Source organism: Rana temporaria, chromosome 1 (genome assembly GCF_905171775.1).
Source record: "Rana temporaria chromosome 1, aRanTem1.1, whole genome shotgun sequence".
NCBI lineage: Eukaryota > Metazoa > Chordata > Amphibia > Anura > Ranidae > Rana > Rana temporaria.
Genome location: NC_053489.1, coordinates 169,162,013 through 169,182,984, shown reverse-complemented (window position 1 = coordinate 169,182,984; position 20,972 = coordinate 169,162,013). Strand labels below are relative to the sequence as shown.

The window sequence follows — 20,972 nt, the reverse complement described above, 5'->3', positions numbered from 1 at the left end:
ACAGACGAATGGGGACACAGACGGATGGGGACACAGACGGATGGGGACACAGACGGGGAGACTGATGGGGACACAGATGGATGGGGACACAGATGAATGGGGACACAGATGAATGGGGAGACTGATGGGGACACAGATGGATGGGGACACAGATGGGGAGACTGATGGGGACACAGATGGATGGGGACACAGATGAATGGGGAGACTGATGGGGACACAGATGGATGGGGACACAGATGGGGAGACTGATGGGGACACAGATGGATGGGGACACAGATGAATGGGGAGATGGATGGGGAGACTGATGGGGACACAGATGGATGGGGACACAGATGGGGAGACTGATGGGGACACAGATGGATGGGGACACAAATGAATGGGGACACAGATGGATGGGGACACAGATGGATGGGGACACAGATGGATGGGGACACAGATGGATGGGGACACAGATGGATGGGGACACAGATGGATGGGGAGACTGATGGGGACACAGATGGATGGGGACACAGATGGGGAGACTGATGGGGACACAGATGAATGGGGACACAGATGAATGGGGAGATGGATGGGGAGACTGATGGGGACACAGATGGATGGGGACACAGATGGGGAGACTGATGGGGACACAGATGGATGGGGACACAGATGAATGGGGAGATGGATGGGGAGACTGATGGGGACACAGATGGGGAGACTGATGGGGACACAGATGGATGGGGACACAAATGAATGGGGAGACTGATGGGGACACAGATGGATGGGGACACAGATGGATGGGGACACAGATGGATGGGGAGATGGATGGGGAGATGGATGGGGAGACTGATGGGGACACAGATGGATGGGGACACAGATGGGGAGACTGATGGGGACACAGATGGATGGGGACACAGATGGATGGGGAGATGGATGGGGAGACTGATGGGGACACAGATGGATGGGGACACAGATGGGGAGACTGATGGGGACACAGATGGATGGGGACACAGATGGATGGGGACACAAATGAATGGGGAGACTGATGGGGACACAGATGGATGGGGACACAGATGGATGGGGACACAGATGGATGGGGACACAGATGGATGGGGACACAGATGGGGAGACTGATGGGGACACAGATGGATGGGGACACAGATGGATGGGGACACAAATGAATGGGGAGACTGATGGGGACACAGATGGATGGGGACACAGATGGATGGGGACACAGATGGATGGGGACACAGATGGATGGGGACACAGATGGATGGGGACACAGATGGATGGGGAGACGGATGGGGACACAGATGGGGAGACTGATGGGGACACAGATGGGGAGACTGATGGGGACACAGATGAATGGGGAGACTGATGGGGACACAGATGGATGGGGACACAGATGGATGGGGACACAGATGGATGGGGACACAGATGGATGGGGACACAGATGGATGGGGACACAGATGGATGGGGACACAGATGGATGGGGACACAGATGGATGGGGACACAGATGGATGGGGACAAAGATGTATGGGGACACAGATGAATGGGGAGACTGATGGGGACACAGATGTATGGGGACACAGATGTATGGGGACATGGGTGTAAAGCCTCATGCACGCTGGAAGTTTAGCCCTGCTGCATGATGCTCCAGCGTTTAGGTGCCAGCAAAGAATATAGGAGCACCATCCAGTCCTGCTGTCAGCAGTAAGTCAAATTCTATTCTATTCTTGTTCTACTGTGGATTTATTTATAAATTATTTTTCCGGCCCGCGAATATGGGTAAAATATAGAATGTGGCCCTCGAAGTAAAAAGTTTGGAGACCCCTGCTGTAGACGACAGTGGCTCCCTGACAGATAGCTCTGACGACGGAGTGGTCCCTGCTAGGGTCAGGCGTACCAGACCCCGATCTTCTGCTGTCGCTGAGGTGCAAGAACCGCAGGGCTCTCGTATGGAGGAGAGAAGTACTAGCGCCGCTATTCCTTCTGGTGAACTGGCAAGCACCAGCGGCCTAGTACATCCTGGTCATATATCCAGCACTGCAGTAACACTTGGTGACGTGGCGAGTCCCATAAGTGCAGTTCAAGCTGGAGAGGTGGCAAGCACGAGTAGTGTCCCGCTGCCACCAAGAAGAAGAAGACGACAAAGACAGGCCCGTCCCCATAGTGCCCTTCCTGCTGCATTCGCCAATCCTGATTGGGTACCCACCACTTCTGCAGCACCCGTACTTCCCCCATTCACTGGCCAACCCGGAATTCAGGTGAATACAGTTGATTTTACGCCACTGGATTTTTATTCGCTGTATTTCACGGAAGATCTCTATAGATCTATTGTGGACCAAAGCAATTTGTACGCTGGTCAATTCATCGCCGCTAATCCCCAGCTGTCCCTTGCCAGAGATTGGAAGCCAATTACGGTTTCCGAATTTAAGATCTTTCTGGGCCTTTCCCTCATCATGGGCATTACTAAAAAGAGTGAGCTGCGGATGTATTGGTCCGCGCACCCAGTTCACCATATGCCCATTTTCTCTGCCTCCATGACCAGGACACGATACGAGCAGATCTTGCGGTTCATGCATTTTAGTGACAATGAACTCTGTCGTCCTCGGGGAGACCCTGAATTCGATCGGCTCTACAAAATTCGGCCCCTCGTAAACCACTTCAACGAACGGTTTGCAGCCTTGTATAATCCCAATCAAGTTGTCTGCGTTGATGAGTCCCTGGTTAAGTTTTCTGGCAGCTTGTCATTCAAACAATTCCTTCCCAGCAAGCGTGCCAGATACGGGGTCAAGTTGTATAAGCTCTGTGACAGGGCAACAGGCTATACATCTAGCTTTATGGTTTACGAGGGAAAAGACAGTCACGTAGAGCCGGAGAATTGCCCTGATTACATAGGGAGCGCTGGTAAGATAGTGTGGGAATTGGTGTCACCCTTATTCGGAAAGGGGTACCACTTGTACGTGGACAATTATTACACAAGCGTGCCACTTTTTAGTCACCTTTTTGATTATGGAATTGGCGCATGTGGCACCGTGCGACCTAATCGCCGGGGCATCCCCCAACGGCTTGTAGAATCCCGTCTTAGTCGGGGGGAGAGAGCCTGCTTACAGTGTAATAATTTGTTAGCAGTGAAGTGGAGGGATTCACGGAATGTTTTCGTTCTGTCCACGCTTCACGCAGACACGGCAGTCCAAATTCCTACGGCGACTGGTGTTGTGGAGAAACCCCTCTGTATCCACGAGTACAACCTTAACATGGGAGGGGTGGACCTCAATGACCAGTTGTTGGCGCCGTACCTAATTGCCCGGAGGTCCAAACGCTGGTACAAAAAAGTGTCAGTGTATTTGTTTCAATTGGCTTTGCTGAACGCTCATGTGCTATACAGAGCTTCAGGACGGACTGGATCCTTCCTAAAATTCCAGGAAGAGATCGTCGAAGCCCTTCTGTTTCCAGATGGTGCTGTGCCCCACCTTCCCAACGCAAATGCAGTGAGCCGGCTGTATGAGAGGCATTTTCCTTTTGTCCTCCCTGGTACCCCTACCCAAAGATCCCGCCAAAAAAGATGTCGTGTCTGCAGCAAACTCGGATTTAGGCGTGACACCCGCTTTTATTGTCCCGACTGTCCTGACCAACCTGGTCTCTGCATTGGTGTATGTTTCAAACGCTACCACACACTAATTGAGTTTTAGCGTAGGGTACAGCACCACACAGTCCTAGGCACACCAACACAGGGTCTCGGAATATGTGATGGCCATCACATTTTGAGAGACCATAATCTGCAAGGTTCAGTTTACAGTTTTCTTACAGTTTTTATAAAAGTGAAAAAAAGTGGAAAAAAAATTAAAAAAACTCACACAAAAACACAAAAAAAATATAAAATAAAAAATCCAAAAATAGTTGTTGTTTTTTTCTCCTCTCTTTATTGTTCTCTTATGTTCACTCTCTACTGTCCACTCACTATTGTTCTATATCTATTCTCTCTATTTTTACAATGTTTTATTGTATTTGCTTTGCAGGTATGGTATGTTATACTGTAATGTTTGTTTTATTGTTAACCATCATTTGTTTAGCAGGTACGCCATTCAGTTGCATCGCGGATTTATTTAGCGTGACAGCAACAGCGTTTGCTCCCACGATTTATAAAGCTGTGACTCCAACGCTGTAGGAGGTGATTTCACCACCACGGTTAAAAAAAAAGCATATATGCCGAAGCATGGGGGCAGCAGGGGCGGAGGAGCGATTTTGCTCCTAATGCCGCGTACATACGGTCGAAATTCCGACGGAGGCATGCCCGTGGAAAAGTTCGACCGTGTGTATGCGGCATAACTTTTTATGCGGGAGGATGCCCCCATGCTTCGGCATGTATATTTTTTAGGCACAGGTTGCGTTAAAAAATGTTTTATTTTTTACTGTATTTATTTTTTTGGTATTTGCTTTGCAGGTATGGTATGGTAAGATCTTAATGTTAAAATGTAATGTTACTTTGTTATAATGTTAACCATCATTTGCTTAGCAGGTACGCCATTCAGTTGCAGCACGGATTTATTTAGCGTGACAGCAACAGCGTTTGCTCCCACGATACATAAAGCCGCGACTCCAACACTGGGAGGTGATTTCACCACCACAGTTAAAAAAAGAGCATATATGCCGAAGCATGGGGGCATTAGGGGCGGAGGAGCGATTTTGCTCCTAATGCCGCGTACATACGGTCGAAATTCCGTCGGAAGCTTGCCCGTGGAAAAGTCCGACCGTGTGTATGCGCCATAACTTTTTATGCGGCGTACATACGTGTGTGAGCGGCATAACTTTTTTGCGGGAGGATGCCCGCATGCTTCGGCATATATAAATGGTGCATGCATGCCCATCATTAGAAGTGGGTGGATGAAGGGAGGTATTCTAATGGTGGGCATACCCACCGATCAATCTTTTTTTCGTTCAGCCAACAGGCTGCATGAAAAAAAAAAAAGATTACAATACATGTCCAACAAGAACCATCAACGTATGGTATGTTGCTGGACTTTGAATGGTTATACCAGAATGATGCCTGCGGGTTTAGGCATCATCTTGGTATCATTCTTTTCAGCCAGCGGTCGGCTTTCATGTAAAAGCAGTCCTAGCGGCTAATTAGCCTCTAAACTGCTTTTACAAGCAGTGGGAGGGTATGTCCCCTCCCCGGATATAAACTGCGCCATTGGGAAAGTGGGAAAACATTTTATCACACCGATCTTGGTGTGGTCAGATGCTTTAAGGGCAGAGGAGAGATCTAGGGTCTAATAGACCCCAATTTTTTTCAAAAAAGAGTACCTGTCACTAACTATTGCTATCATAGGGGATATTTACATGCCCTAAGATGGCAATAAAAATTATAAAAATAATAAAAAAAAGTAAGGAACAGTTTAAAATAAAATTAAAAAAGCAAATTAAATAATAATAAAAAAAAAAAAAAAAAAAAAAAGCACCCCTGTCCCCCCCTGCTCTTGCGCAAAGGCGAACGCAAGCGTCGGTTTGGCGTCATATGTAAACAGCAATTTTACCATGCATGTGAGGTATCACCGTGAAGGTCAGATCGAGGGCAGTCATTTTAGCAGTAGACCTACTCTGTAAATCTAATGTGGTAACCCGTAGAGGCTTTTAAAAATGTATGTAGTTTGTCGCCACTGCGCATTTGTGCGCAATTTTAAAGCATGTCGTGTTTGGTATCTATGTACTCGGCCTAAGATCATCTTTTTTATTTCATCAAACATTTGGGCAATATAGTGTGTTTTAGTGCATTAAAATAAAAAAATATGTATTTTTGCCCAAAAAAATGCATTTGAAAAATCGCTGCGCAAATACTGCGTGGTAAAAAAAAATGCAACACCCACCATTTTAATCTGTAGGGCCTTTGCTTTAAAATAATATATAATGTTTGGGGGTTCAACTTAACTTTCTTGCAAAAAAATAATATGTTTTTATGTAAACAAACAGTGTCAGAAAGGGCTTTTTCTTCAAGTGGTTAGAAGAGTGGGTAATGTGTGACATAAGCTTCTAAATGTTGTTCATAAAATGCCAGGACAGTTCAAAACCCCCCCAAATGACCCCATTTTGGAAAGTAGACACCCCAAGCTATTTGCTGAGAGGCATCTCGAGTCCATGGAATATTTTATATTTTGACACAAGTTGTAGGAAAGAGAATTATTATTATTTTATTTTATTTTTTTTGCACAAAGTTGTCACTAAATGATATATTGCTCACACATGCCATGGGCATATGTGGAATTACACCCCAAAATACATTCTGCTGCTTCTCCTGAGTACGGGGATACCACATGTGTGAGACTTTTTGGGAGCCTAGCCGCGTACGGGACCCCAAAAACCAATCACCGCCTTCAGGCTTTCTAAGGGTGTAACTTTTTGATTTCACTCCTCACTACCTATCACAGTTTCGGAGGCCATGGAATGCCCAGATGGCACAAAACCCCCCTAAATGACCCCATTTTGGAAAGTAGACACCCCAAGCTATTTGCTGAGAGGTCTGTTGAGTATTTTTCAGATCTTGCTTTTTGTCACAAAGATTTGAAAATTGAAAAAAGAAAAAAAAAAATATATATATATATCTTTCTTCATTTTCAAAAATAAATGAGCGCTGTAAAATACTCACCATGCCTCTCAGCAAATAGCTTGGGGTGTCTACTTTCCAAAATGGGGTCATTTGGGGGGGTTGTCTGCCATCTGGGAATTCCATGGCCTCCGAAACTGTGATAGGCAGCGAGGAGTGAAATCAAAAATTTGCGCCCTTAGAAATCCTGAAGGCGGTGCTTGGTTTTCGGGGCCCCGTACGCGGCTAGGCTCCCGAAAAGTCCCACACATGTGGTATCCCCGTACTCAGGAGAAGCTGCAGAATGTATTTTGGGGTGTAATTCCACATATGCCCATGGAATGTGTGAGCAATATATCATTTAGTGACAACTTTGTGCAAAAAAAAAAAAAAAAAGTTTGTCATATTCCAGCAACTGGTGGCAAGATATAAAATATTCCATGAACTCAAAATGCCTCTCAGAAAATAGCTTGGGGTGTCTACTTTCCAAAATGGGGTCATTTGGGGGGGTTGTGTGCCATCTTGGCCTTTTATGGCCTTCAATACTGTGATAGGTAGTGATCGGTAGTGAGGAGTGAAATCAAAAATGTATGCCCTTAGAAATCCTGAAGGCCGTGCTTGGTTTTCGGGGTCCCGTACGCGGCTAGGCTCCCAAAAAGTCCCACACATGTGGTATCCCCGTACTCAGGAGAAGCTGCAGAATGTATTTTGGGGTGTAATTCCACATATGCCCATGGCATGTGTGAGCAATATATCATTTAGTGACAACTTTGTGCAAAAAAAAAAAAAATTGTCATATTCCCGCAACTTGTGGCAAAATATTAAATATTCCATGGACTCAACATGCCTCTCAGCAAATAGCCTGGGGTGTCTACTTTCCAAAATGGGGTCATTTGGGGGGGGTTTGTGCTATTTGGGCATTTTATGGCCTTCAAAACTGTGATAGGTAGTGAGGAGTGAAATAAAAAATTTGCGCCCTTAGAAATCCTGAAGGCGATGCTTGGTTTTCGGGGTCCCGTACGCGGCTAGACTCGCAAAAAGTCCCACACATGTGGTATCCCCGTACTCAGGAGAAGCAGCAGAATGTATTTTGGGGTGCAATTCCACATATAACCATGGCATGTATGAGCAATATATCATTTAGTTACAACTTTTTGTAATTTCTTTTTTCTTTTTTTTTTTTTTGTCATTATTCAATCACTTGGTACAAAAAAAAAAAATATTCAGTGGGCTCAATATGCCCCTCAGCAGATTCCTTGGGGTGTCTACTTTCCAAAATGGGGTCATTTGGGGGGATTTTGTGCTATTTGGGCATTTTATGGCCTTCAAAACTGTCTTAGGTAGTGAGAAGTGAAATCAAAAATTTGCGCCCTTAGAAATCCTGAAGGCGGTGCTTGATTTTCGGGGCCCCGTACGTGGTTGGGCTCCCAAAAAGTCTCACACATGTGGTATCCCCGTACTCAGGAGAAGCAGGAGAATGTATTTTGGGGGTGCAATTCCACATATAACTATGGCATGTGTGAGCAATATATCATTTAGTGACAACTTTTTGTAATTTCTTTTTTTTTTTTTTTTTTTTTTTTGTCATTATTCAATCACTTGTTACAAAAAAAAAAATATTCAATGGACTCAACATGCCTTTCAGCAGGTTCCTTGGGGTGTCTACTTTCCAAAATGGGGTCATTTGGGGGGGTTTTGTACTTCCCTGCTATTTTAGCACCTCAAGAATTGAGATAGGCAGTCATAAAATAAAAGCTGTGTAAATTCCAGAAAATGTACCCTAGTTTGTAGATGCTATAACTTTTGCGCAAACCAATAAATATACGCTTATTGGCATTTTTTTTACTAAAGACATGTGGCTGAATACATTTTGGCCAAAATGTATGACTAAAATTGAGTTTGTTCGATTTTTCTTATAACAAAAAGTAGAAAATATCATTTTTTCTCAAAATTTTCGCTCTTTTTCCGTTTATATCGCAAACATTAAAAATCGCAGAGGCAATCAAATACCATCAAAAGAAAGCTCTATTTGTGGGAAAAAAAGGACGCAAATTTTGTTTGGGTACAACATTGTATGGCCGCGCAATTACCAGTTAAAGCAGCGCAGTGGAAAATTGTAAAAACACCTCTGGTCTTAAGGCTGACAAATGGTCCGGTGGGAAAGTGGTTAAATAAACAAATGAGCTTCATTTTTAAATGATATGAAATATTCTGGGGAATGGTCAAGATATGTCCCCATCCATGGGACTGCGTCTTCAAACTTTTTAAATGAGCTTACAAATGCGTTCTATTCAACATATTTCACACCCGCAGGGACCTGCAGAAATTGGCAGAAACTTACCCATGTTCTGCATAATGTGATTTTTTTCCCAATGAAGCATTAAGCAGATCCCACATAAAGTGTTGCCAATTTCTAGCCCCTCCCCAGAGACATGTGATATATAAGCGAGAATTTATTAATGTTTCATAAATTTTTTATAAAAGTGTTATTTTTTTCATTCTGACTTTAAACAGGATCACTTCAAGGACTATTTTTAAGTCGGAGACTGGCTTGTTTGGCATAACCCTGTTCAAAAATGAGATCCTTTAATGGTGTTATGTTCACATATGTTTAAACAGCAGGTTGGATAGCTTGCTTCTAATGTGTGAAGCCTGCATCAAGTCTCAACGGATATAAAAACGATTATGGAAAGTTGGATTTTAAAATCAATTATTTCAATTAAACTGAGTATATGAGCAATGCTAACCAGGATCAGACTATTTCTAGCATCTGGTTATTTCTAGGTATGGCAGAATCCTTCCTTGCCTGTCTTCCTGAATCTTCTCCATATATCTGTTCATTTTGTTCAGCTTCACATTTTATTTCATATTTTGTTGGGTATCTTCCAAAGTTAGAAATGCAAGAAACAAAACTTTTATTATTTTTTTATTTTAACCACTTAACCCCCGGACCATATTGCTGCCGAAAGACTAGAGCACTTTTTGCGATTCGGCACTGCGTCGCTTTAACTGACAATTGCACGGTCGTGCGACGTGGCTCCCAAACAAAATTGGCGTCCTTTTTTTCCCACAAATAGAGCTTTCTTTTGGTGGTATTTGATCACCTCTGCGGTTTTTATTTTTTGCGCTATAAACAAAAATAGAGCGACAATTTTGAAAAAAAATTATATTTCTTTACTTTTTGCTGTAATAAATTTTCCCCAAAAATATATAAAAAAAAACATTTTTTTTCCTCAGTTTAGGACAATACGTATTCTTCTACATATTTTTCGTAAAAAAAATCGCAAAAAGCATTTGATTGGATTGCGCAAAAGTTATAGCGTTTACAAAATAGGGGGTATTTTTATGTCATTTTTATTAATATATTTTTTTTACTAGTAATGGTGGCGATCAGCGATTTTTTTTTCGGTACTGTGACATTATAGCGGACACTTCGGACACTTTTGACACATTTTTGGGACCATTGGCATTTTTATAGCGATCAGTGCTATAAAAATGCATTGGATTACTATAAAAATGCCGCTGGCAGTGAAGGGGTTAACACTAGGGGGCGGGGAAGGGGTTAAGTATGTTCCCTGGGTGTGTTCTTACTGTGGGGGCGGGGGTGGCCTCACTAGGGGAAACACTGATCTTCTGTTCATACATTGTATGAACAGAGGATCAGCATTTCCCCCCCCTGACAGGACCGGGAGCTGTTTGTTTACACACACAGCTCCCGGTCCCCGCTCTGTAACGAGCAATCGCGGGTGCCCGGCGGCGATCTAAAAGAGCCGACGTATAGCTACGGGCTCTCGCCCAGGAGAGCTGACCTGCCGCCGTAGAATGACGGCGGCTGGTCGGCAACTAGTTAATAGATATTACTGTGTTTTTTTTTTCTTTTTAGTGCTGTAGTTGATAGAATAGATAGTTTAATAATAATTGTTGGGTTTGAAATTTTCAGTTGGTTACCTATCATGAACGCTAGAACACGTACAGTATTGAACAAAGAATTCAAGCTCTCACAAATCGGACAATATCCTGTATGTGACCACAGTGGAGTGAATGTTTAGTACAGTTGAACTTCAGATTACGAGCATATTCCATACCAGGAGTATGCTTGTAATCACACCAGAGAGTGCCGAAAATGTCCGAAAAGACCCGAGGACACTTCAGCTACTGCACCCCCCGTACCTCAGGCCAAATGAGGTACTGCAGGCCAATGTTCGGCTCCTGCGCCCCCGTACCTCAGGCCAAATGGGGTACTGCAGGCCTATTTGGCTTGAATTCTGCTTGTCTTACGAGTCAACACTCGCAAACCGAGTCGGAATTAAAAAAAAATTTGTTTTGCAAATCAAAACGCTCTCAAACCAAGTTACTCTTAAACCGAGGTTTCACTGTATATCTAATTCAATATCTTCATCTGGGCCCATACATTATTATTCCTATGCTGTGTAGAAAGCATGTCTCCAAACAATAACTGAGAATAAGGAAGGCATCAGCAAAAATATTTTGATGTGTATTCTTCCTTCTACAGTTTTCTTTCTAAAATAACATGCAATACAGGCTAAACTCAGTCAAAGGGCATACTAATTTTGTCAGTTTGATCTCCAGAGATTGCGTAAGTACATACAAGCATCCAAATCATAATTTGACTGCTGGCAGTATAGACATTGACGGTTACATGCCGCATCTACCTTGTTCTCTGTCTGCAGCTACAGTGTAGACTGCAGACAAGCTGAATGTAAACAGCATTGTTAAAACTGGCCTTGGCCTGTGATAAATACTCAAAGGACCAAGCAAGATAAAGTAGTATGTTGTACTTGCAAAGTTGTTTGGTATTCCTGGATATATTTAAAGAACTTATGTGTTTAACTGTATATTTATCCTTTAAGCCTGGGTTCACACCAGTGTGCTGCGGTTTGAGCAATTGTGTGTTTTGCATGCAGTTTTAGCTGTGCTTCCATTGACTTCATGAAAATGCAGGGTCTAATAGATGTTAATGGAAGCGCACATACAATGGCACTGCACCGTACCAATGTGAATAAGGCCTAACTGAAGTGCTACATTCTAGTTATTTGCTACAGATCGGGCTTAAAAACCTTAACTTCTAGCTTCTTTTTACATCTAGTCTGTCACGTATCTTATAACAGTCCTCTTATTTTTCCTCACTTTACAGTTTCATGTTCCCTCTATAGCACTGATTTTATGGATTGAGTGAATTATATGGCACCATGTGGCTTGACACGTATGTGTTAAAGATGCCATGAAAAATAATCATTCATCTAGACTAGACAGTTTTTAAAGTTCTAGCTTGTTCACTGGAATATAAGAATACACTAGCTGTGAGCAAGGGGTACCTTCTCGTACAGAAAAATCTTTGTATAAATATTTCCTTTTATCTGTTTCAGAATCGTACCGGCGCTGTGAGCCAGCTGCATTATGAACTGGGGAAGGTGTTGTGTGATGTTCATACATCTGATGGAGTTGTCTTAGCAGGGTAAGATCAAAAAGTGTCTGACAAGTAGAAAGACTGGTAAAAAATCCATCATGATAAAAGTGTGATGTGTTGTTTTTTATATCTGCCAGAATTTTTAGACTTGTTTTAAAAAATATACATTCACAAACCTTTTTAGGTAAAATATATTATTGATTAGGCATCATAGGCGTCATTAATATTCATGGCATTCAACGCTTCATGTTCTGAAGGAATTTGGATATGTCTGTATGTATTTCTAATACACCAACCAAAAAAAATGAAATGAACAAAAACCCTCTCAACCAAGCATTAAATGTTGCTGCTGTGTAAAAAAAAAAAAAAAAAAACTGACTCTTTAAACCAAACCCCACAGACCATCAAATTATAAATATTTATTGTGTAAAACCATGAACAATCAATATCAAAATTAAAGTGCCCAAATGAAATGTGATCAACCGACTCCTCACACAGTGCTTCAACACCGACCACAAAAACAGGTTAGTGCTCCACAATGTGTTCTTTCCAGGAGACCGATGCCCATAGAACACACCACACTCACCAGAAGGTTTTGACTCCTTGTGTAAACAAGACAGTCAAAAACAGCCTGTGTTATATCCTGGCTTCGATGTATTCCAAAAGTTTTGTTCCACTGTTCTTCCAGGTTTTCAATGGTTAACCCTGCCAGAATAGAAAGTTTTCTCCGTATCTCACAATAAAGGAGAAGGCAAGAGATCCCATATAATGAAAGTACAGTTTGTTTATTAAAAACACACAAAGAAATGCACTTGCATATTTGCTAGTATTAGCCTTAGAAAAATAGTTTCCCCCTCATCAAAGATGGCCGCCACGTAATTCCGGTACCGGACGCAAAAAGAGTTTCCATATCTCCATTGTCTTAAAGTGTATGTCCAGACTTTACCACCCCCAAACCCTCTTCATCTCTACAATATATCCCAGAATTTTCTTTTACCTTTTTCCTGTAACGAGAAATGGCCTTTGGCACTCTGGGGCCCCTGCTAGGAACTCTGTTATACTGATGTAGACATGCCTCACAGCTCTTTCTCCTATATACATTCAGGGGAATTCATACATTTTGTCTGACGCTCATGCCTCTGGCAAATGTCAATGCGGGCGACAGGTACCTGTCGTAAACTGGTATATGCTTCTCGGCCTTTTGGCTAAGATCAAGTGTTGTATCTGTTCTTATCAGTTGCCAGTAGGGGGTGCTATGCCAACCGTCCCTAGTACATGGCAAGGTGGAAAGAGATGGCGGTGGCAGATGCAGAACCTGCTGGCGTGGAGGTGAAAGCCTTCTGATTTGCACGGAGAAACATGAGGTCGAAGCTGAGGGGCCGGGGTCCCTGGCCTTCTGGCCTGGATTTTATGGTGCCTGCCCCAGTCGGTTGTTCGGGAGAGAACACTAGCTCCTCCTTCCTCCCGGGGGAGCGGTTAGTATTTCCCGAACGTGATTAAGAGGGAGGGATGGTGAGTAGTGGGAGTAGCCTGCTGGCGTGGGCTTTCCCCAATCTCTCAGAGCTCCTACCTTCCTGGCTGGGATGGGTGCTGCTGGTCTGGGCTGTGGGTCAGGTTTCGGTTGAAAAGCCTATGGTGATGTGCCCCTGGAGTGGCAGTCCAGGGGTGCCATACTTGCACAAGTGTTTTGAGAGGGCACTTCGAGTTTGGCACCTAGGTCACGTCACCATATACACTTTTTTCCCACCTGCCTCTAGGGCTGGGACTTTTGGCTGGGACCAGAGGAATTTTTGATTCCTGGCCGGAGGGCCGGCTATCATATTGCTCGATGGTCACTTTCACTCTCCCTCATCTTTCTTCTCCCCCACTTTATTTAATTTACCCCCGTGTTTGTCACTTTGTCTTTTTTTGTTTTGTTTGGTGCACGTTATGGTCACTGTGATAAGTAGGGTGCCGGTCCTCGGGCCAGCCCTGACTGTTTTGGGAGTGGGTGGACATGGCCTTCTGGTTTAGTTCGCCTTCTCTCACGGGGTCTCCACTTAGTACTGGGAGTGTTCTGTTTCGGCAGACCCTCCAAGGAATGGGGTCCGTGTTGGCTTCGGCTGCTCGGACCACTTGAGTACCTCAGTCCCCGTCTGGAGCCTAACGCCCCGGGGGATCAGGGTCGGGTCCTTCTTGCGGAGGACCGTTTGACGCAGCGCCCGTTGCACTTTTTAGTGTTTCACTCTTTATGTGTGTGCACATTTTTTCTGCACCCAGTGGAGTTTTTTGGGTGCGTTTTGCACGCCATAGGCTTTTCAATAGAAAAAGTAGTAGTAGTATCAAGTTCAAGTTTAATTGATTATTTGAAGTATAAAATAGGTCAAATATATTTTATGCCATGAAATCACAGTACATTTTTCAGTCTTTAATTCATAGTTTATAAATATTTTATAGGTACACTGATTCAAATTTTCCTGTTCTATATTTTAAAAGTTGAATGAACTGAAATATTAACCTAAAAGTATATGTGGTTGAAACATGTCAGTGTATAATTTGTTTCTTTATATTCTGCAAAAAGCCTGGTTGATCTTGCTGTTCTATGTCTCTCCCCCCTGTTCATGTCCCCACTGCAGTTGGGGACTTTGCAGAATAGTGCTGGCATCTCTGCACATACTCAGTTTTCAGTGTATTTTCTGCCCTGGACATTTCCTCCCTTTCCTCACATGAGAAGCCCATGTGACTATAGAGTCACACATGTGGGCGTATACATAGTGGTAAATGACAGCCCACTCCCTCTCTCCTCCTCCATGCCCACTTACCAGCTAAACACAATGGGGGTGGGATATTACATGTTGATTGGTGGTGGCTTCACCTCTGTGATAAGACACAGCCTGTAGGGGCGTGACACAGCCTATGACTGGCAGAAATCTGCCCAAACAATGTTAATGGCAAAACAAAAACAATATTTAATTTCAATTATAAATTTGTATGACAATTTAAAACTGTTTATTGGTATTAATAATTTTTACTTTGTATTTCAAAGGCTGTTTTTTTTATTTTTAACAAGCTTCTTGTGCCTATGTTTTTCTGCAGACAGACTGGAAAATATCTGGGTCATGTAACAACTGTATATCGATTAGGAAAAAAGTACTTGGAGGTTTTGTTTTTTTATTGAAATAATCACCCACATACAGAAAGAGAAGGGATAATGTAAATTAAACAGTATGAGCTAGATTCACATACCTCGGCGCATCGTTAGGCGGGCATAGCGTATCAAATATACGCTGCGTCGACGTTGCGCAGAGAGGCAACCATGAAATTCTGTAAGCCAGTGCTCCCCACGCTGCGTCGGCGTGGCTTAGATTTCAATGGCGTAACCGGGCGTAGGAGGAAGTGGGTGTAACACCATGCAAATGATGGTCCGGACGTGGAGCAGTGACATATGCCCGGCGTATCATGAACGGAGCATGCGCACTGAAGTGGAAGTCTGACTGCACCCGTGTGCGCATGCTCACAACTACGCCGGCGCAACTTTCTGGCTTACGCCGAGCGCATAAATACGCCCAGCCATACGCTCGTCCGGTACAAACAGTACATCTGTTTTCTTGTTTCCCCCCCTGAAGCAAGGTACTTTTGTAAAGCGATGGCACCTCCTAAAGTGGGCAAGGATAAGAGGAAGAGAAACTTCAATCCTGAGGAGAGGGCTATCTTGTTGGCGGCAATAACCAAATATGATGCATACCTGCATGGTGCCCACAGTGGTAAGACCAGCAAGGCACAGAAGAGGGAGATTCTGGCGAAGATCACCCTCGGAAGCCTGATGACATACAGAAGATCAATGACATGAGACGTCGGGTCCGGGATAAGCTGGCCCTTATGAGGAAGCATGCCAGGGGCACGGGAGGAGGACCAGCCTCATCTCTGCGGTTGACACCTGAGGAGGAGATTGTCGCCAGGTGTCTTGAGCAGGTGGAGGGCGTTGAGGGCTATGACTCCACTGATCTGGACTTCAGGACAGGTAAGTGTGTTTTATCCTCCATTCGGTGTGTAGCATGTGAGGGGGTGGAAGGGAACATGTGACAAGTGTGTGGGTCCACCAACATGTGAATGTTTTGTGTCATCCACAGATGTGCTGCAGCGAGCTGGGCCGTCGTCGGCCGGTGTTCGACCCATGCCATCCCCGGGAACATCCTGTGGCTCAGTCTGACCCCCTGGGAAGCCAAGTCATGTTGGTGGAGGGGAGTGCCCATACCTCTCCGCTAGAGGTTGTGTCTATTATGAGGAGGCTTCCACCATCCCTGGACCCTCAGCCACCTCCCTGCCCATCAGGTCTACCCCCTCCAGGTCTACCCCATTCAGGGGAACCCCCTCCCGGTCTTCCCCCTCCAGGTCTACCCCATCTGGACGGGCCCAAGCCTCTCCTTCCCCCAGGAAGGCTCTACAGAAGACCAGGGGTGTACCCAGAGCCCTCCAAGAAGGGCTGCACAGGGAGCAGGCCCGGCAGAGCCGCCATATCGGTGCCATAGTGGGTGACCTGCGCCGTGTAGCAGATAGCCTGGCCTCCTCGGCCCAGTCCCAGGCTGCCTGCACATTGGCTGTGCAGCAGTCCCTCACCTAGCAGGCTGATCAGAGCAGCTCCATTTCTGACATCCTGCAGGATGTGAGCGGAAACTGCGTTGCGATGGTGACCTGCATGGTGGAGCAGCAGGCCACGACAGCAGTCCTCACGGCGGAGGTTGGCAGTGGCTGTAGAGGCCAACACTGCTGCTGTGGAGGTGGAGGGGAGGCAGACCAGGCGGCACCAGCACCACAACACCACCCGGCAGCTGAGGATGCTGGCTCAAACCAACGCGGTGCTCACCCACCTCGCCGTTGCTATAGAGGGCAGGCAGCCACCACCTGCCAGTAGTGACAGAGCAGGGGATGATGCTCCTCCTGATGCCCCCCCCCCCCAGCCGAGGCTTCCTCCAGACAACTGAGGAGCCAGAGCCGTGGCATCAGGCTTGGCCCACGACAGAGCAGATGAGTGCTCTTTTTTTGTTGATTATGCTCAGAGTAAGAGCTTTTTCTTTTATTTGCTCAGAATATGAGTTTTTTTTTTGTTTTGGTTTGTGACGTGCACAGAAGGATGTGCCGTCCTCATATAAGGGCATGCCATGGCTGCCAATGGCATGAACCCTTTTATTTATTTTTGTAGTTCCTGCACACGGTGAGGAGTGCAGGCTACAGTGTGACTGGTGTGTGAATGTGGGGGTAACATTCCTGCCAGCAAGGGGTGTCACCCTGGGTCGTCGGGGAGAGGTTATGAATGGTCAGCAACATTCTTGGTGCCTTGGACTTGGACTAAACCAATGTGAGGTGGATGTGGTGTGTGTGAGTTAGGGACCACAGTCGTGTGCATGCGTGCATTCTCCTTGTGCCATGATGAATGTGTCTGTTTAACGTGCAAAGATGCGTTCCACAAGGCAACTCCTGACTGCTGTTCCCTCAGCAGACGGGGTAGCTTTGGTTAGGGGGGGACTGTGTGGTTGGGGGGTCAGGTCATCATGTATGTCAATCTCCAGGCCCTTTCTCATGCCGTAGTTGTGCAGCACGCAACATGCACCGATGATCTGGCACACAAAGTTTGGGGAATACAACAAGGCCCCCCCAGACGTATCCAGGCATCGGAAACGGGACTTCAGGAGGGCACCACTGCATGGGCACGTATGTGTGCAGCATTGTAATTTCTCTCTCCTCTGGTTTGGGGATCCCGGTATGGAGTCATGAGATGGGGCCCAAGTGCATATGCTGAGTCACCTGGAAGGGAAAAGACAGGAGGATGTTAGTCGTGCATGTGCCCCTCGTGATGTCTGCATCATGGGGTCGGACAGTCATGCCTGACACCCATGTCACTCACCAACCAGCCAGCTGTTCCTGTACATGTTCTGTTCGAATTCTGTGGAGATGTTGCATTGACGGTATATGTAGCTGTCGTGGCTGGCCCCGGGGTGTTTGGCACGGACGTGCCATATGAGGCATTGTGCATCGGCTATCACCTGTACGTTGATGGAATGCCACTGCTTACGATTACGGTATATGTGCTCTGTGGCACGGTTGGGCCGTAGTGCCACATGTGTGCAATCAATGGCCCCCACGGTGCGTGGGAATCCTGCAATTGCCTTCTGCCGCAGATGCTCATGGGTGGGTTTAATGAAGTGGTGGGACATGCGTCTGAGGATTGTGGGGACAACCTGCTGCACACATCTGCTCATGGTGGATTGTGACATCCCAGCCACTACTCCACTTGTACGCTGAAAAGATCCACTGGCGAGGAAATGCAGTGTTGCCAGTACCTTGACCAGTGGTTCCACTGCATGTGAGCGTTGTGTCTTGCTGGTGATGTCATCATGCAGGGTTGTAGCTAATTCCAGGATGGCAGCAGGGCTGAATCTGAAGATGCAAAACACCTCCGAATCACCCATGCCAAAGACGTTCATGCGCATTTGGTATATCCTCTCCCGTGCCCTCCTACGTGCCAGTGGACACAGTAGTAGTGCTATGACCATGGTTGCCCCTGGCATGTTGGCATACAGATGTGTTGTCCTGCAAGTGGGGTTGCTCAGCTCGTTCGTAACGGTGCTGCTGCAGCTGCTCTCCAGCTGACCTGTGCACGTCTGTTGCTGAGTTACCCCTGCTTTATGAGGGATAACTTTAGGCCGTGAATCTAGCTCTATGTGTTTAGTATCACTTTAACCCCTTCCCTGTGATCGCACCACACTTGGGGTATTCTTGCGAAAGTCAGCAAGAGCAATAATTCTAACAGACCTGTACAACTCTAAACTGGTAACCTAGAAAGGTGTTTAAAGCGTCGCCTATAGAGAATTTTAACCGCTTGCCGCACGCCGATGTACGTGGGCAGAATGGCACGGCTACACATATTACAAGACGTCCCCTTTTAATATGCACAGCCGAGGGTCACGCGTGCTGCCGTGCTCGTGACCCTGTTGGGTACTCTGTGACCGCGGGACCCGCGGACGCGATCACCACCGGTGTCCCGCGATCGGGTCACAGAGCTGAAGAACGGGGAGAGGCAAGTGTAAACAAACCTCTCCCCGTGCTTCCAATCATACTGTCACTGGGTAAAAAAGTTCCTTGTCATAAGGAACGACGATCAGTGACATCACACACCAAGCCACGCCCCCACACAGTAAGAATCACTCCCTTAGGTCACACTTAACCCCTTCAGTGCCCCCTACAAGTTAACCCATTCACTGCCAGTGCCCTTTTCGCAGTAATCGGTGCATTTTTGTAGACGCTATAACTTTTGCACAAACCAATCAATAAATGCTTATTACGTATTCTTCTACATATTTTTGGTAAAAAAAAAAAAATTACATAGGCCTAAACTGAGGAAAACATTTTTTTTTTATATAAATATTTATAGGTATTTATTATAGCAAAAAGTATTGCATTTTTTTTTCAAAATTGTCGCTCTATTTTTGTTTGTAGCTTTATTTGTGGGAAAAGAAGGAAGTACATTTTGTTTTGAAGCCACGTTGCACGACCGCGCAGTTGTCGGTTAAAGCGACACAGTGCTGAATCGCAAAAAGGGGTCTGGTCCTTTAGCAACAAAATGGTTTTCATTTTTTTAATAAAAAAGTTTATTTTTTTTCAAAAAAAATTGTGTTTGAAAAAATGCTGTGCAAATACCATGTGACATAAATTGCAATGAGCTCTATTTTATTCTATAGGGCCTCTGATTGATATATATATATAGAATCGAAGTGTCTAAATATCTCTAAGCAGTGATTGTGTGCATGACATTGAGGATAAAATTGTGGAGAAGGTGTGCAAATTGCCACCTATGCTTTGTATGCCAGGTAATGTGTGTTCATTGTTATGCCCTGTACACACGACCGGGTTTTCCGATGGGAAAACCTGCGAGGAGAGCTTTTGGCCGGGAATCCCGGCCGTGTGTATGACTGACTTTTTTTCCCGCCGGAAATCCCGAGCGTGTGTACGGGGCATAAGAGCGGATCTACCGTATTTAACGGCGTATGACACGCACCCTAACTATACGAGGGAAGTTTCAGAAAAAAACTTTCCACAGCCCCCTGCGTATAACACGCAGGCACAGTTTACCCTCTATTTTCAGGGTGGAAAAGTGAGTTATACCCCGATAAATACAGTAATTTATAGGCCTCATGCACACTGGACATTTTTACAGATGCTGTTTTTGGCTTCAGGCATTTTTTTCTGCAGCCAGTAAACTCCCCAGCATGTTATCCTGTGTGTCCATGCGCACAGGCTGTTATCAGCGTTTTTTGGCAAGGGGCGTTTTCTGGCTTGAAAAAACCCCAGAACTACTGAGTTTTAATAAAAGCTTAAAAACAATGAAAAAAGGCTATTCTGCGTTTAGCAGCGTTTTTGAGCCATAAGCTTTTGTGGCAGTATAGTTTTTCTAAACAAAAATCTAAACACAACAGCTGAATAGTGCCGCTGCAAACTCATTCTAAAACTACAGCTGCTACTGGCATTTTTAGAACGTATGCATGAGGCCATAAACGTAAAACTATTACAAGAAAATACTTGATAGTTTTGGTTACTTTAGCTGAATCTCTTGGGCAAAACTTAAACGGAATGATAAATGGCGTTTTTTTTTTTTTTTTTCAGATCAGCATTTATTTATTAGAAAGACAATAAAAAATCATCGGGCGTGTATATTTATCTATTGATTTAGTCACTTTTCAGAAGCTTCTCCTCTAGAGATTATCTTCAGGCTGTGCCTTGCATTTATCTAATACCGATGTGTTTGTACGAAGCCTGAGAGATGGAGAACCTTGTGTTGATCATTAAAGTTTCATCAGGCGGTTACGATGCTTGTTTTCTGGGTCAGACCTCCAATCCCTTTTCATTTGAGACACAGTTGGCTGCGGTTACCTCACTCCCAATCAATGTTGTATACACTGGCCTTTCTACTGTTACATCTCCCACAGGAATGCCTTAAAGTCATAGGG

At 45.1% G+C, this 20,972-nt stretch overlaps 1 protein-coding gene and 1 pseudogene across 1 annotated transcript in view; both read left to right on the top strand.

Annotated features, from left to right (window-relative positions):
* The window catches only part of FBXW8 (F-box and WD repeat domain containing 8), a 173,525-nt gene that overhangs the window by 59,963 nt on the left and 92,590 nt on the right, over window positions 1–20,972 (top strand). Inside the window, exon 4 of the mRNA XM_040345962.1 lies at window positions 11,951–12,039. Coding sequence (XP_040201896.1) covers window positions 11,951–12,039 — 89 coding nt within the window. The remainder of the gene's footprint in view (window positions 1–11,950; window positions 12,040–20,972) is intronic.
* Window positions 13,177–13,311, top strand: LOC120925254 (annotated as a pseudogene).